This window comes from Mobula hypostoma, chromosome 27, assembly GCF_963921235.1.
Source record: "Mobula hypostoma chromosome 27, sMobHyp1.1, whole genome shotgun sequence".
In the NCBI taxonomy this organism is placed as follows: domain Eukaryota; kingdom Metazoa; phylum Chordata; class Chondrichthyes; order Myliobatiformes; family Myliobatidae; genus Mobula; species Mobula hypostoma.
In genome coordinates, this window is record NC_086123.1 from 3,197,493 (window position 1) to 3,214,943 (window position 17,451).

A 17,451-nucleotide genomic window follows, 5' to 3' on the forward strand; every position below is an offset into this window, starting at 1 on the left:
CGAATATCCAACGCATAGAGTAAAACAGCCGCACCCTTCACGGAAGGAGAATGATCCGCGCCCCAACTTTGGACACACCGACACGGTCTTTGGGATGTATCTCAAAGCAACCACACTGAAGACATCCAGAGACACCAGGTAATAGCGCTCTGCAGTACAGTGCCAAACTACAGTACTATCTCAAACCGCCGTACACGTACACTTTTGACCTGCCCCAGAAGAACCGTCACTTTACACCAAGGGGATTTGTAATCACCAACTTTAAGAGCGTGGGCTACACCATGTTGATGTGTGGTGATGGAACTACCTCATGACGTTGGAGCCTTAAAGCTCGCCGATGTTCGAGTGGCCTTTGCTAGCCAGCACTCCCGAGCGGATTGCAGACAACAAAAGGGAGACGAAAGCTTGGACAAGCGACGGGAAGTCAGTGCTTCTAATGCAAGCAGCAGCATGAAACTGAGCTCTCCAGCAGCAAGGCAACGGTCCGTGTCACAGCGAGCGGGGCAGCTTACAGCACCGGCACGTCGAGGTGTATGTTATTAAACTGGGAGATGCCAGATTGCAGCACCATTGACTGTACTTCCAAGCTGTCTGCCATTATGTGCACGTCGTGTAATAAAGCAGGGGCGGTGCACATTGGTAACCACACCGCAGATGTTGAAGATCATGGCCTTGAACGCCCCGATTCTCCCGCCTATAGCCAGAGTGCATCTGGAAGGGGTTAAATTCGGTGACTTTCAGGCCACATCAGGACTCCTTTTGGCGGGTTGTTTCCACTTCAACTCTAGATCCAAGCCATTGTCGAAGGTGCATCCACTGCTAAACATACTCGGCCTGTACACCACCCCCAGTCCTGGGGCAGTTTACGGCCCATTTCATCTGCCTCGTGTTTCTGTATGGGACGGCACAGCTCTCCGCCTGCAGCCCAGATGGATTTCTACAAAGAATCTGAGCCGACCCCAGTGAACAGTACTGTCTACGTAATGTCAAAGGCCATGCAGATGGCCTCGTTTACCATTAATTACAAAGGTCACCCGTTCACGGAGAGCCTGAGGGAGAGCGAGCCTTTGCTGCGGTGTCACAAATAAGAGAAAATCCGCAGATGCTGCAGATCCAAGCAACACACAGAAAATGCTGGAGAACTCAGCAGGCCAGGCAGCATCTATGGAAAAAAGTACAAACAACGTACAGTACAGGACTGCCCGAAGGGTCTCGGCCCAAAACGACTCTACTTTGTTCCATAGATGCTGCCCAGCCTGCTGAGTTCCTCCAGTATTTTGTGTGTGTTGTTCTGCTGCGGAGTATTATCTCAGGCCTTGCAATTGCGGGCCTGCTCACCCGCTCCTCGCTAGAATCCATCCAACCCAACAGAGCTGAGGGTGGTGTTGTAGAAGCCCTGATGGCTGACTCCCTAGCCCGACATTGCAGGCGTTCCGGATACCTGTGCACAAGCAGGCCGGGCATTAAACCGCTCCCACAGGTGGACTTTTAATGGCTTTCTTAGATACAAACAAAGCGACTGGTATTTTCATACCGAAACAATGACAATTCGGATGTGAGGAAACAGCTAATCCGTGTACCATTTGAAATAAAATCCCAGCCACACGCCAACACACTGCGCCTGCAACATACAGTACAGTTCAGCACGCAGGACATGACCACATCCCGTGGTTGTACAGTAGGTGGCGCTGCAGCTCGTTTCGTATCAAACCCCAGAAACCGTGTTCGATTACATTCTCTAATGTCACATCAAAAGACAAAATCATACGCAGTGATTTAGCAAACACGAAAGGCTTTATGTACATAATACACTAGCCCACACCACACAGGACATGCTAAGGACATCGTTCTACACATGCATGCACATGGTGGATGAATCACACCACGCACACACTGGAAAGGCACATGGTACACAAATGGCGCCGGTACGGAGTGCACTTTTCCATGTCGGCAGATGACACTGCACACGGATCCGGCAATCATTGTCCTTAGTGCTTTGACCTACACCAGTTGTAGGAAACATACCACAGGTGTAATGTTATTATACAGGCTCATGTGCATTACCCATTAATGTATTGTACAGACATGCCACATACCACTGACATGGGAGAGAAATGGTACACTGACACTACAAGTACCCATTGTGCAGAAAGCTTCATAGGCACCTAATGCACAGCTCAACACTGTACCAAAATGCTTCATTCATTCATACAGGCACATGGTGCATAGTCACATAATCTATTGCATCTGCAACAGATGTATATTAACATTGTGTATATAGTACATTCTACACAATTGTTTGCATTTTCACAGTTGCACAATATTACAGTGTCTGTATATTTACATTACCCCACACTACTCCTTTTAGACACAGAACAATCTCATTTTCAGGCACATGATTCATAACTCCAAGCTGTTGAATTGGAGCACAGTACACTACCTCCATTTTCAGGCTAGGGCAGTTTCCATAAGCACTAATCACCCAAATAAACTTCACACATGGCACTATCTTACACAGCATTAACCATTCTTCTCTCCCAACCTCAGATCACTCTGCCCTATATAGGTTTACCATGATCCATACATTGTGCCATTTAAAGACGTCATGCATATCTCACACTGTGCTTGCCCCATTCAACACCACCTTCGTCTATCACACAGGCAGAGTCTGCCACCTCAGACAACATCATAACTGGTACAACTTACATGAATCAGGCTATCAGCCTTCCATACTCGATATGGCTCTGTATCCAAAATTAAATTAAAATACACAAAATGTGTCTCAGTATCTGAAAGGAAAACAGAATGGTTAACATCTGACTTTGCACTTAACTGATAAGAGGGCCTATTTGGGAAAGAAAAGGTGAGCAGCCAGAGATTTTCAGTCCATTAACTGCCTTGGAATCATCCTCATCTTTCAGCTGCTGAACCTCCATTGGGTTTAATCAACAGTGCTAAAATGAACCCAACTGAGCCGAAACTAAACGTTCCTGGACTGCTTTGTTGACTTTCTGGTTTGATGTTTTATGTTGTGTGTTTTTCACTTTTTTAACCGTTTGTGCGATTTACTCGTCTTTTTGAGCATTGGAGGTTTGATGTTTCTCTTTGGATGGATTCCATGGTTTTCGTTTCATGGCTGTGGGAAGACAATTGTCAGAGTTGTATACTACATATATACTTTGATAATAACTGTACTTTGAATCTCCGTTCAAAGCATTAATTTGCCATTTTTTTCCCTTTCCAGATACTGGTAGACAAACTGTGTACTTTTGGCATTTCTGTATTTTTCACGCTCCCAGCATTTACGATTTCTGCACAGTATTAATTAGGATCCCACACTGTGCTGTAGAGGTATGGTGCAGCACACTGACTGTACTGCCCTAACACTATATACTCGCATGCCGCATTCATCTACTGAACTGGCACTCAGTGCTGTTCTGTTGAAACTGACTTATTGAGCACTTTAAATACACACACTTACACACACGTACGGCAGACAGTGCAACACTGTACCAATGCACAGTGTACCATCTTACACTATATTGAACAGGCACGAGTTGCACAGACACTGCGTTGTACAGGCACACAGTGAAATGTCCACGCTACACATGCGCACGCCGCAATATTCCATATGCATCTCGACAGGTGCACTGTTCACAAGGTGCTGCATTGCTACTCATTGATATAGACAATTTGCTTTCTCACTAAATTCTTTCAAGGCAATCAGTCCATCCATTTCAAGTAATACTGTACAAACATTTAATCCTTTGCAGATTAGACATTCTTCAGTTCTTTTTTCTTGTGAAATTATCTTTTTTGTGAAAATAATAGATCAGTATGATTTGTTTTAACCCGTTATATACAGCATGTTCGTGCAATGTTCTACATACAGGAACCTTTGGCAAAGGGAACCTGGACACATTTTAACAGCAGAGAAAATCTCCAGTGACAAAGCTACCAAAGTTGGGCTGAACATCTCGAGTTTTCTCCACTGTTGTCTCTTTGCAGACAAATGGAAGCATCACCTGAGCCTGGGCAGGAAGAGCTTCCTTCCCGATTCAATGAAATTCTCTTTGTACAAAGAATCTCTTACAGCCCTCCCAACTCCACATTAGTAATTACAAAGGAAATTAATTCTTCTTGAAAAATGCGAAGAGACGTTTCCCTTCTGCCCCAATGGCCTCTTCTCGATTACATTCCAGTCTCACCGAGGAGCTGACTTTGTGCCTCAGACTGCAGCTGTTCACATGGGAGTGTGCTGGCAGGCGACACTCCTTCTGTTGTTTGTCCATTAGCTGCTGGTCAATGACCGTGTGCATGTCATCCTGCGGGCAAGGAAAGAAGAGGAGTCAGATTCGGCCGTATCTACACACGTAGCTGGACCACAGCGAAGCTCTGAATTACTTTAGGAAATATGAGTGGTCAAAAAAAAAAGTTATTAGTACTCTCACCTTTGGCTGAACAAATACAGAAAGCAGAGGGGCATTTACTACTTTTGGAACTTTAAAATTAATTTACGTAATGTAGAGCAATGTGACAATACCATAATGGTGATGATAATATGGGCGTGAGCTATAATGTGGAGGCTCTCCAGTCCTGTTGGCGATGGTGCTCTCACGGCGCCATTGTGTAGGCTGTTCCTGCGTTTGGATCCAACGAAAGGCCGATGATAATATTTACATTAGGATGAGAGCTGAGGATGCATGTGTTGTTGTCCATGGCGGTAGAGATAGAAGGTTTGGGAGGTGCTGTCAAAATAGCTTTAGTGAGTCACTGCAATATAGTTTGTAGATGGCTGGAGCTCCAAGTCTGCAGATCTCCACTTCCCGCTGGGGAAGCAGCAAACCCGAGGCCAGGGGTCTGCCGGAGACTGGACGATGAAGACAGCCTGTCCTGTGTATGGATGTGGCTGGGTGCGAGGGAGGGAAGAATGGGGTTTGTTTTGCAGTTGTTGTTTTGTCACTTGCTGTGTTCTGTTGTTCGATGGAGCATTGTGGACGTTCCATATTGACACCGAAATGCACAGCGACACACGGTACATCTTGGGTGTGTTGGCTGTTAATGCAAACAATGCATCTCACTGTAGGTTTTGATGTACACATAATCATAAATCTTTTTCTGTAAAGATGGTAGACACTGCAGCCAGGGCGCACTGTGCTGGAGTGAGTGAGTATTTCAGTGCGATAGGGTTTAGTGTGGTAGTGTGTTTAGTGTGATAGAGGGTTGGCTGACTGGCAGGAGGCGAAGAGTAGGAATAAAGTGAGCATTTTCTGGTGGGCTGCTAGCGACTAGAGGTGTTCCGCAGGGGTTAGTGTTGGGATCGCTTTTTACGTTGTATGTAAATGACTTGGATGATGGAATTGATGGCCTTGTGGGCTAGTATGCGGACCATAGAAAGACAGATGGAAGGGCAGTTAGTTTTGAGGAAGCAGAGAGGCTGCAGAAGGACTTAGATGGATTAGGAGAATGGGCAAAGAAATGGTAGATGGAATGCAGTATCGGGAAGTGTATGGCCATGCTCTAAGGAACAAAAGTGTAGACTATCTTTTAAACAGGAAGAAAATTCAGAAGTCAAAGATGCAAAGGGACTTAGTACTCGTGCAGAATTGCCTGAAGTTAATTTTCAGGTTGAGTCAGTGGTGAAGAAGCCAAATGAAATGTTAGTATCCATTTCGAGAGGACAAGAATAAAAAAGCAACGATGTAATGCTGAGGCCTCACTTGGAATATTGTGAGCAGTTTTGGGCCCTTATCTAAGAAAGGATGTGCTGACATTGGAGAAAGTTCAGACGGGGTTCACGAGAACGATTCTGGGAATGAAAGGGTATGAGAAGCTCTTGATGGTTCTGGGCCTGTACTCTCAGGGATTGAGAAGAATTGGGGGGTGGGGGTGGGGATCTCATTGAAACCTATTGAATGTTGAAAGGCCTAGATAGTGTGGAAATGGAGAGGATGTTTCTGAGAGTGGGGGAGTCTAGGACCAGAGGGCACAGCCTCAGAATAGTGGGAAATCAACTTAGAACAGAGGCGAGGAGGGATTTCTTTAGCTAGAGGGTGTGAATCTGTGGAATTCATTGCCACAGGTGGCTGTGGAGGCCAGTTCATTGGGTGTATTTATAGTGGAGGTTGATTGCTTCTTGATTAGTCAGGGCATGAATGGTTATGGGGAGAAGGCAACAGAATGGGGTTGAGAGGGAAAATGGATCGACCATGATAAAATGGCGGAGTACTTCACGGGCCAAATGGCCCAATTCTGCTCCTATGTATTACTGTGTTATTATTATTATTGTGTTATAGACTGGGCATCAGTGAGTTGACTGTTTTATTCCGAATGGTTTTAAGATGTTGCAGGTTGCAAACGCTAACTAGGTGAAAAACGTGCTTTATAGCTGCTGAAAAGGCTGGAGTCAGGAACGGAATTACATGCTGTAGGATATCCAGTGTTTGACCTGCTCCTGTAGCCTGAAGATAGCAAGCTGGTCCAATGAAGTTTCTGGCCAACAGGAATCCCCACGTTGCTGATAGTGGGGAACCGGTTACGATTATGCTATTGAATGTAAAGGGTTGTTCGTTAGGCTCTCTTGTTATAAATGATCATGAATTGACATGTGTGCTGCATATGTCAGTGGCATGCAAGGGGCATATTGAAAACTAGGAAAGAGGGAAAAATGTTGTGTTTCACAGAGAGGGTCAGTGTAACATTACCAATAGTGAGGTATAGGAGAACTAATGAGAGGAAAGTGTCCTGTATGGAGAGGGGATTAGGGAGAACCATTAGTTATTCAGTGGGAAGGGACCCTAATGTAACTTCTATATTATGTAAGAGAGCAAGAAAATGGGTCAGAGTGAAGGCAGAAACTGGTTCATACTGATCTGGAATCAATGCAGAAGAGGTTGTGTGTGTGTGTGTGTGAGAGAGAGAGAGAGAGAGAGAGAGAGAGAGTGTGAGTGAATGAATGTATGTGAGTGTGAGAGTGTGGGTGTGTGTGTGAGTGTGAGTGGTGTGTGTATGTGTGGTGTGTGTCTATGTATGTGTGTGTCGTGGTGTGTGTCTATGTATGTGTGTGTCGTGTGTATTAATGTGAGTGTGTGAGTGTGAGTCATCGTGTGTGTGTATAGACTGCAGACATCAGTGCACACCCAGCACACCACCATTACAGGACTGACACACCACTCATTTCAGAGCCACAGGATATGAAAATGAACAACGTCCTGAAAACAGCTATTAAACTAGATGAGCTCAGCAACAATTTCTACTCAGATTTTTATTTTGTTATGATAGGTTCATGCAATTCAGCAAAGACAAAAGATGACAAGTACTGTCCTGTAAATACCCACTGTTTCCAGTAGAGAAAAGAATCAAACACAAATATCTGCTGCATGTTTTCCCTTTTAGGTATAATTCATTGTTTGGTTGGTAAACACAACATCAGCCCCATGTTTCATACATTCTAAGTCACACACAGAATGAAAGGCTGTAGTTGGAAGTGTACAATCCGAGCCTAACCCCAGCCATGTTGAACCAGGACTTAAGGAAACATGGGACAGAAATGGCTTGTTGCAATTATTACTTTACATAGAAGTCCTTTGCTAATCAGAAGTGAGCTCGAGTGGAACTGACTGCTGCGAACTCCTAGATAATAAGGCAGCTGATGAAAAATAATGAATAACAATGGCATCATAAGCTACTGTTGTTATATTATAGCTGAGCAGGTCAGAAAGAACAACGATCATTCTTTTGGTAGTACTCCAAGCAATCAGTTGACCTTCTGTAATCACTGCCTGTATGGACTCCCTAAAGCCAGTGTACACTCTTGCCTTCGTCTGCCTTGCAGAGCTGGGAGCTTCATTCAGTGACACTTTGAAGATGGCGGATGAAGAATGCACATTACAAGGATGGGACAATAAAAAAGCAGCAACAACCAAAGGTAAAGAATGGATGGAATGTGGAAATATAATGAGCAGATGGGTGAGATGCTATAATTAAAGCTCACCTCAGAGGCAGGAGGGGGCTTACAATAGTCTGCTTGAACAGTAGCTGGGAGAAGCCACTAGATGAGAAACCAGAGGAGCCAGATAGTAAAAAGCCCTGAGGAAGCAAACTGTACCAGGAGAGAGGGAAGAAAACACAAGGCTGAAGCATCAAGAACATAGCATGCCTTTGTTGGATTACTTTAATACACGGTTACTTGGGTGGAATACAATAGATCAGGTTGTACAAAACTTAACTCAGCATTCAATAAAATGATCCCATCATAACTGTTCACCTCAAATACCTATATCCACCGAGCTGATTCCTAATCCACACGGAGATAGTTATTGCTAAAGAATCCCGTGGATGTCAATACATTCATACTCAGAGCACTGCCACATATATACAGAAGCAATGAGAACATTATTCTACTTAAAAGTACCCCTTGACCCAACTCTTAACCTTCACCTTTTCAAAGAATTTCTTTTTAAAGTATTTCCTCCACATTTACATAATTTATACCATGTTGTTCACAGGCAACCTGCACTCTTATACCTAGGAAAGTGCCAGGCACAAGTAAAAACGATCATGAATTTAAATTGTGTATGATTCATGTAATAATTATAAATTCATACTTCAAGCACGTGTGTGGAAGAGATTTATTCATGATAATATTTTAAATATTTATTGAACAGCAAGAATCAAGAATTATGTTTAGCTCAAATTCATTATAATTTAATTACTTATCACAGGTTATTAAATATTTATGATTAAAATCTAATGAGATATTTTAATGTTTCACCATTTTATTTTGTGGTCTTTTATCTCGATCTTATCAAAAATGTAACTTGGAGTTGACCATAAATAAGCCCTTGTTAAGCGGATACATAGAGAAGTACAGCACATAAACAGACCCTTTGGCCCATCTAGTCCAAGAAAAAAGGTTTAAACTACCTAGTCCCATTGATCAGCACTGGGACCACAGCCCTCCATACCCCTACCATCTACCTATCTAAACTCCTCTTAAACGTTGAAATCAAGCTCACATGCACCACATATGCTGGCAGCTCATTCCACACTCTCACCACACTCTGAATAAAGAGGATTCCTCTCATGTTCCCCTTGAACTTTTCACCTTTCACCCTTAACCCATGACTTCCAGTTGTAGTCCCACCCAACCTCAGTGAAAAAAGCCTGCTTGCATTTACCCTATCTATACCTCTCATAATTTTCTATACCTCTATCAAATTTCTCCTCAATCTTCTATCTTCCTAGGGATAAAGTCCTAACCTATTCAATCTTTCCTTTAAACTCGCGTCCTCCGGTCACGGCAACTTCCTTGTAAATTGTTTCTGTACTCTCTCAACCTTATTTACATATTTCCTGTAGGTAGGTGACCAAAACTGCACACGATGCTCCAAGTTAGGCCTCTACAACACCTTATACAACTTCAACATAACATCCCATCTTCTATACTCAGTACTTTGATTTATGAAGGCCAATGTGCCAAAAGCTTTCTTTAATGACTCTATGCACCTGTGACACCACTTTCAATGAATTATGGACCTGGATTCCTAGATCCCTTTGTTGTACTGCACTCCTCACTGCCCTATCATTCACTGTGTGAGACCTACCATGCTTGGCCCTACAGGAGAGCAACACCTTGCACTTGTCTGCATTAAATTCCATCTTCATTCAACATTCAACAATATATTCAACTAAAATACTGGATTCATAATGAGGAAATATTTTGAGCATTTTTCTCAAAGGGTTCTGTATTTTTTTGATATGGGAGGACACATGTAGACAGGATGGAGAAGTGATGTGGAAGGTGGAATTTAACAAATTTACAGCCCTTTACAGTGGCCACCCACACATAATCTAGAGGTCGTTGGACAGCAAACAGAAGCACAAAAACATCCTCCTCCAACTCTACGCTAATTGTTTTGCTAACCTAGACATTTATATAACCATGTGTTCAAAACAGCAGCTGATTTTGAAACCTGCACTAGCATTCAATGATATTACTATCCAACTAACACCTAACACGTTAAAATATTCTCCCAATCTCCACTGGAGAGCTAGCAATGATAAAGTCTACTTGGTGCACATCAAGAATCAATTCTACTGAAACAGGTGGGGGGCGGTGCATGGAGGCTTTGGAACTCAAGCAGCAAGGATGTCCTCCTATTATTGTACAGGGGCTTGGACTCTTTACTTACGAAATGAAGTACCTGCCGTAGAGGAAGTGATTCCAAAGTTCATTAGATAGGTTCCTGACATGGCAAAAGTATTGTGTGAAGAGGGTCAGCCCTGTACTCACTAGAGCTTAGAAGACTGAGAGGGGATACACAATGAAATACACAAAACTCTAACAAGGCTTGATAGATTGGCTACTCAGGAAGGGTAGATACCACCCTTCAAAAATCAAAGTCCCTGTGTTAGGATTTTAGGAAAGAAATGAGGAAAATGTCTTTACTCCAAAGTGATAATCCATGGAAATCTCTACACCAGAAGGCAGTAGAAGCCCAGTTACTGAACTGAAGGAAATAGATACATTTCTGGATTCAAAAGGCATCAGGAGGGATGGAAAGAGAGCAGGAATAGGGTAATGAGGATGATCAGCTAGTTTTGTATGGAACAGTAGAGTGGGCACAAAGGCCAGGCAGCCTATTTCTCATTGCTTCTATGAGACTTCTCATTACCAGTGATAAGAATGAGAATTAGCCGCTTTTAATTACTTGTAACAACATCGGAAACCACGGATATGATTTGGTGAGAAGCTGAAAGGATTGGATTATCTGTCTACTTTACACCCCAACAGTCATATCAATGAAAAGAGAAACCAAATGGGATGTAATCTGGGAAACCCATCTGCTTCTGATGATTTCCCAGCAGGTAGGTTCAATTACATTAACTCTGATTAGTCATAAGCACGGTCATTGCATATGTTACATGCTGAGGTCAAAACTCTTGTCTGCAGTAAATTTCATTTAGAAACATAAACTTCAATAATTCTTAATGAAGGTCTTTGTCCTGATATATCGACTAACACGGAACCTGCCTGATCTGGCATTTTCCGTTATTTTACACTTTAGCAATCTGCAATTAGTAATTTTAATTTGCGTTAAATCTAAATTTGCAGCTTGGATGTATGTTTATAGGTTACCATGTCAGAGTAGGAAATGTTCTGGAACCTTTGTAGAAACAAACTCCCTAATATATAAAGACTTGGAAGAAGTAATTTATTCTGATCTTTTAAGATTAAAGAATGTATGTGAACTGCTATATAACTAGTTTAGCTGGGAATAAGCTCACATTTCAAATGCCCTCATTCCATGCGCTACTGAGGAGATAACAGCAGTTTGGTTTACCATAGTCAGAGCCTGGCAAACTTTCTGGAAATGACCGAGAGAGGTTTAATTGTATGTGTGGTATGGTTACGTTTAGTATTACCAAATATTCTGTACATGTTTTCAGAAAGCACATGTAAAGGTTGACAACTGTACAAAGTTGAAGACAAATTTATAGGGTGAGTTCCAGTTGGCAAGGACCACACATTAACTCGAAGGGGCTACAGCATGAATTGTGTCAGATGGATTTTTCTAAACAGATTAACCCTTACCAGCAATCTTATCTCAATATATAAAAAACTACAGAGGTAATAAAGAGATGAATTTTCTTTTATGAGAAAGTTATCCAGTAGTTATTCCAGTAAATGGTGAAACAAACCTTCATATTCCATTCAAGAATGTATCACTCTTCTTCTGGTGACTTAATGATTTAAGATCTATTATAGAGACTAGTAATATGAATCAGTAAAAACTGGATTCACAATTAAAGTTGGTGTTCGACCAAAGGGTTCATCCTGCCTTACCTGCCAAGCCTCCAGCTGTTGTGAGAGGTTGAGTTTCTGCTGGATTGCATCCAGGAGCTGGCTATTGAGTGACATCATGTCAATCTTACACTTGGCAAGTTCCATTTCCAGAGTATTTTTCCTGAAATAGAAATTCAGTATTTAGCCTTTATTATAGCATATTACACGTTTTGTATCCACCTGTGTAGAATGTTGAATAAAGGACACCACACCAACTGGTGACTCAACGTTAACCTAAACCACTCAACGTTAACCTAAACCACAGCAACTAGTTTCATGTTTCATAAGGGAATGATGACTGAACTCAAAAGTGTGGTTAGATTGCAGAAATTAGCTGCTTTTATTCCTACTCAGAATTCAGCATCATACACTAAATGCAGATGTGAATAGGCTACAGCTTAATACAGAACCTACCCAAGCCAATTCTTTCTATATATGATTACAAGCAGTGATTGACTGGGGTACCAGAAGTGTTTAGATACAGGAATCAGGACTTTGAAGTGATTGGGAACAAAAAGAAAATGCAGCCCAATGGGTTAGTAGTCACAGCTCGGGTGGCCTCGATGCATTTTGGCAAGTCCAATCAGAGTAAGACTTATGTTACAAATGATAGGCACTAGGGAGTACAAATCCACAGTTCACTGAAAGTAGTGTCATGAGTAGACAAGGTGCTGAAACAAGGCATTTGGCACGATGGCCTTTATCAGTCGGGGCATTGAGTATAAGGGTTGGGACGTTCTGTTACAGTTGTACAAGTTGCCGGTGAGACCATGCTTAGGGGGCCTGAGTGATAGGGAGAGGTTAGCCAGAATAGCTCTTTATTCCTTAGAATGTAGGAGCATGAATATAGAAAGATATTATAGAGGTGTGCAGATATTATGTTGCAGTTGTATAGGTCATTGATGAGGCCACGATTGGAGTAATGTGTACAATTTTGGTCATGCTGTATCAGAAAGACATGGTTAAACTGAATGCAGAAAGAAGATTTATGTGATGTTGCTAGGACTAAAGGACCAGGCTAGGGCTTTATTCATTGGACTGCAGGAGAATGAGGAGTGATCTTATAGAAGATTTTAACATTATGGGAGGCCTAAATAAAGTGGCTAGTAACAATCTCTTGTTTAAGGGGTCCTAAAGTAGGATGTGTAGAGGGGCAAAGTTTTCATGCAGAGGGTGGTGAGTATATGGAATGAGCTGACAGAGGAAGTAGTTGAGGGAGGTACAGTAGTATCATTTATGAAGAACTTGGACAGGTATGTAGAGGGAAGGAGCCTAGAGGGAAACGTGCTGAATGCAGGAAATAGAGACCTGCTAGGTGGACCACGTTTTCAGCATGGACTCATTGGGCGAAAGAGCCTGTATCTGTGCTGTACTGTGGAGGCAGAAATATTCATTACAATTAAAGGGTACCTGGATAAACATTTGAAATATGATAACCTACCTACACAGCTGTGAACTAAATTATCTGAAGTTGCTCCTTCTTTGTCCTGCATACACACAGGCCACAAATTTCATGTGCTGCAAGGTTATGCACATTCGGTAAAGAATAAATAGGATGGGTTTATTTTCTCTTGAAAACAAACACAAAGGTAACCTCATAATATATATTAAATACTGACTTTTTTTCCCAGAATTTAAGAGTATTTTCAGCTCTGGGAAAGAGGTAATCTAAGTACGATAGTTTTGTCTAGGACATTCAGAAAACAAATTGTTACTCAGAGTAGGAAAATATAAATTTGCTATCACACACAGTAGTTGAAGAGAGTAGTATAGATTAATTAAAGTGCAAGATAGGGAAGGAAATGTGGGGAAAGGAAATGGCCTTTTGAGCTGACATAGGAACTATGGCAGCAGGCTTGTTTGGGGAGCAAAAGGCATCATAGAAGTATTTGCCAGTTTGAACTGTTCAATAATTTCCATGTGCTTCTGGATCAACATAATCCAAAGCTGTAGCTAGTCAATTGCTTTTAGCTTGGTGAGTCAGACAGCATGGCTAACCACAATGGAGTTCCTTTCATAGATTTGCCTGATATACCGGGAGCTTATTCAGGCCATGTGCCCCTTTGAATGGAACTCATACCAGTATAAAGTACAATGGAAAAGGGATTATTTTAATCCTTGAAGTGTTTCTTTGGAAATCTGGCAGTTGGGACCAGTAGCTTGTCATCCTCTTTCAAATTTCTTCAAATAAGCTTCTTACCTTGCTATGGCTTCATCCCGGTCACTGAGAGCTTTCTGAAGCTGTCTGCCATGATCCTTTTCTTCAGTTGTTGCCTTCAGCTTGTCCCTCTCCTCTTTTATTGTATTCATTTCAACTCTTAGCAGCACCACCTGTCAGGAAGATTCATTCAACAGGAAGTTTTTACTGGGGTCTTACAGTTCACTAATCTTCATGCAGTGGGGTGGAAACTTTGCCTCAATTATCTGCACTCAGATGGAGTTGCACTAAAATACATAGGACTACCTACAATGGAACTGAATTTCAGAAGCAAAGTACGATGGGCACTTACTGTACATAGAGTGGGCATCGAAAGTTGGAAAGGTGCATCAGTCTTAAGTTCTATAAAATTATACTAGAGTTTATTATTGTGAAAAACAGGAAACAAATGTGATCACTTGACTTCTATTGCTAAATTTGGAAGAAAATTCACTGCCCTCTACATGAAAGAAGTCAAGAGAATGATGATGTACTCTCCTGTATGAGTCCAGCTTTAAAAATGCCTGTTTGATACCATTTATGGCAAAACAACCTTCTGACTGGCACTCCAGTGCTCATTCTAAATATTCGCCCACTCTAATCATGGCTACGTTGTGTCTCATTGTCAAAGTGAACTAGAGCAGCTTGTTAAGTCTCCGTTAAGAGATCTCTCAAATCTGCATTCTTGACCACTTTAAAAGAAAATGGTAGCAGGACTATGGAAATATCACTATCTAGAAACTTCCCTCACATTATTAGGCCTTAATACTGGAACTCCCTACCCAATATGACTGTGGGAGTACCTTCATTAAATGAACAGCAGAAACACGATGGCTGCTGCTCACCATTTCTGATAAGCAAATAGAACAAGACAATTGCTTCCTTTCCTGTAGTGCCTACAGCTTGCAAATTAATTGCTAAAAAAACCCTTTAAATCCCTGTTGCTCTTTTGCTTACCATGCATTATAGTTATACATTGTAGTTTCGCCAGGCTGCTAGTTCATTTTTATTTATGCTTGGTGATTTTTTTTATACGCAAGGCAAGCAGCTTTGTGCAATGATAATGGTAGTGGGAGTTTCCTATTGGGCTATGAGATAAATAACTGTAGTGGCTACAGCATCTCATCAATGCCACTTTCAAACTGTGAAAAAAGGAAATTACTCCACTAAGCCTGATGGTCACATTAACTAATATGATGGAGGATGGAAGGTAATTAGTTTTCTCCCTTCCCCAGTTGTGAGGAAGGGTTTTTGACCGAGATGTTAATTCCACAGATGCTGCATGGTCTGCTGTGCGTTTCCAGCATTTTGTATTTTCGGCCCAATCCTTCCTGTTGGCCTTCCCACTCCCTCCTTGAAAATGTGCCAGTCTCTGATCCCGAAACAGCCAGCCACATAGTGTGCTCCGATTTCCTATCACCCATTCTCAGCTCAGCTACTCGTCTACTCAAGCCCATGACTCTTAACTCCAAACCCAGAAGGGAGGAGGACTAAGTAGCACACTTGGAAGCACAAAAATGTGCGGTTCTCTAAAACTTGCAACCAACGCCAACTGTATTACCATGCAGCCGGACACTGGCCAAAGTGGATGCTGTTCCACTCCAGCAACAGCAATCCAATGAACCCAGACAAGTAACGTACCGTAGATTCATTTCCATCGAGAATGTTTTGGATTAGGCGTTTGAGCTCATGCAGTGCTGTGTGTAGGCTCCCTGTAGGGATATCTTTGGCAGAGGAGGTGTCAGAAGATTCATCCATGGAGGAGTCAGTAGAAAGTGCAGAGTCCGTGATGTCATTTCCTCTCAGGTGTGAGCAAAGTGAACGCACTTGACAGTAAGCCTCCCAGAGTTCTACTCTCAGCTGTAGTGAGACAAGAACAAAGCTGTCAAAGTCAAGATTGATTAACACACTTGGAAATTTCCTCCCGAAGATTCACTAACAACAGGTAATACAACTCTTCCTTGCTGTTTTCACCAATTGTTCTCATTGTCTCTAATTCAACAACTGAAAGCTCTAAAATGATTTTCGGTGGGCTGTAATTATTGCGAGCAGTCGCCTGTTTGGCTGAGGTGGCATAAAGTTGTAAAAGAGCACGGGACCTTTCGGGAGGCTGCAATCACAGCAATCTACTAGACACTCAGCAAAGGCCAATAAAAAGAAGTGCAATTTTAGTGGAGCAGCCATTGTGGGAGTGTGCCAGTGTTAAAGAGAACAGGCTTTCGCACAACAAGCTTCAGCGAGATCAGGCGAGAACAAGCAAGTTTCTGGGAAGTTATTTTTCTATTTCTTTGTCTATTAGTACATAGCTAGTGCGTTGAAAATGGTTCCAGAGTTGCTAGCATGGATACAAGATTGGCTGATTGGCAGGAGGCCAAGAGTGGGAGTAAAGGGGGCCTTCTGTGGTTGGCTGCTGGTGACTAGTGGTATTCTGAAAGGACCAGTGTTGGGAGTGCTTCTTTTCATGATCTATGTCAATGATTTGGATGATGGAAATGATGGTTCTGTGGCCAACTTTGCAGATGATACGAAGGTAGGTGGAGGGGCAGGTAGTGTTGAGGAAGCAGAGAGTCTGCAGAAAGAGTTAACCTGTAGGTTGAGTCAGTAGTAAGGGAGGCAGATGCAAGGTTAGTACTCATTTCAAAAGGACTAGGATATAAAAGCAAGGATGTAATGCCAAGGCTTTATAAAGCATTGGTTAGACTGCACTTGGAGTACTGTGAGCAGTTTTGGGCTCCCTGTCTAAGAAAAGATGCTCTGCGATTGGAAAAGGTCCGGAGGACATTCACAAGAATGATCCCAGGAATTAAAGGGTTAACTTACGAGGATAGTTTGATAGCTCTGGGCCTGTATTCACTGGAGTTTAGAAGAATGAAGGGGGATCTTATCAAATATTGAAAGGCCTGATGTGGAGAGGAGTGAGGGAGTCTAGGAACAGAGGGCACAGCCTCGGAATAGGGGGAGGCCCAGTTAGGACAAAGAGCAGGAGGAGGAGATTCTTAAGCCAGAAAGTGGTGAATCTGTAGACTTCATTGCCACAGATGGCTGTGGAGGTCAAACCATTAGGTATATTTAAAGTGGAGGTCCATAGGTTCTTGATTAGTCAGGGTATCAAAGGTTGTTGGGAGAAGGCAGGAGAATGGGGTTGAGAGGGATAGTAAATCAGCCACAATGGAATGCTGGAGCCAGATGGTGAAATTCTGCTCCTATGTCTTGTGGTCTTAAATCCTACTATCAACACAGCAAGCAACTGCTCAAATATTTTTCATTTTTATTCTTACTTTGTTCATATTACTGCACTATAATACCTGTTCCAACAAATTAACTAGGTGAAAGAACTAGTCACATCATTGAGGGAAATGTTATGACTTGAGTCTGGGAATGGATCAGAATATTTCAAGATGCAATT

General features: G+C 42.3%; 1 protein-coding gene across 1 annotated transcript in view; it reads right to left on the minus strand.

The window, feature by feature from the left end:
* Positions 1-24: 24 nt before the first annotated feature.
* LOC134338334 (BICD family-like cargo adapter 1) overlaps positions 25-17,451 on the minus strand; it is an 84,640-nt gene continuing 67,213 nt past the window's right edge. The window contains exons 6-9 of the mRNA XM_063034090.1: positions 15,687-15,905; positions 14,049-14,179; positions 11,849-11,969; positions 25-4,325 (exon numbers count right to left, since the gene is read on the minus strand). Of these exons, the coding sequence (XP_062890160.1) occupies positions 4,131-4,325; positions 11,849-11,969; positions 14,049-14,179; positions 15,687-15,905 (666 nt within the window). The 3' untranslated portion in view covers positions 25-4,130. The remainder of the gene's footprint in view (positions 4,326-11,848; positions 11,970-14,048; positions 14,180-15,686; positions 15,906-17,451) is intronic.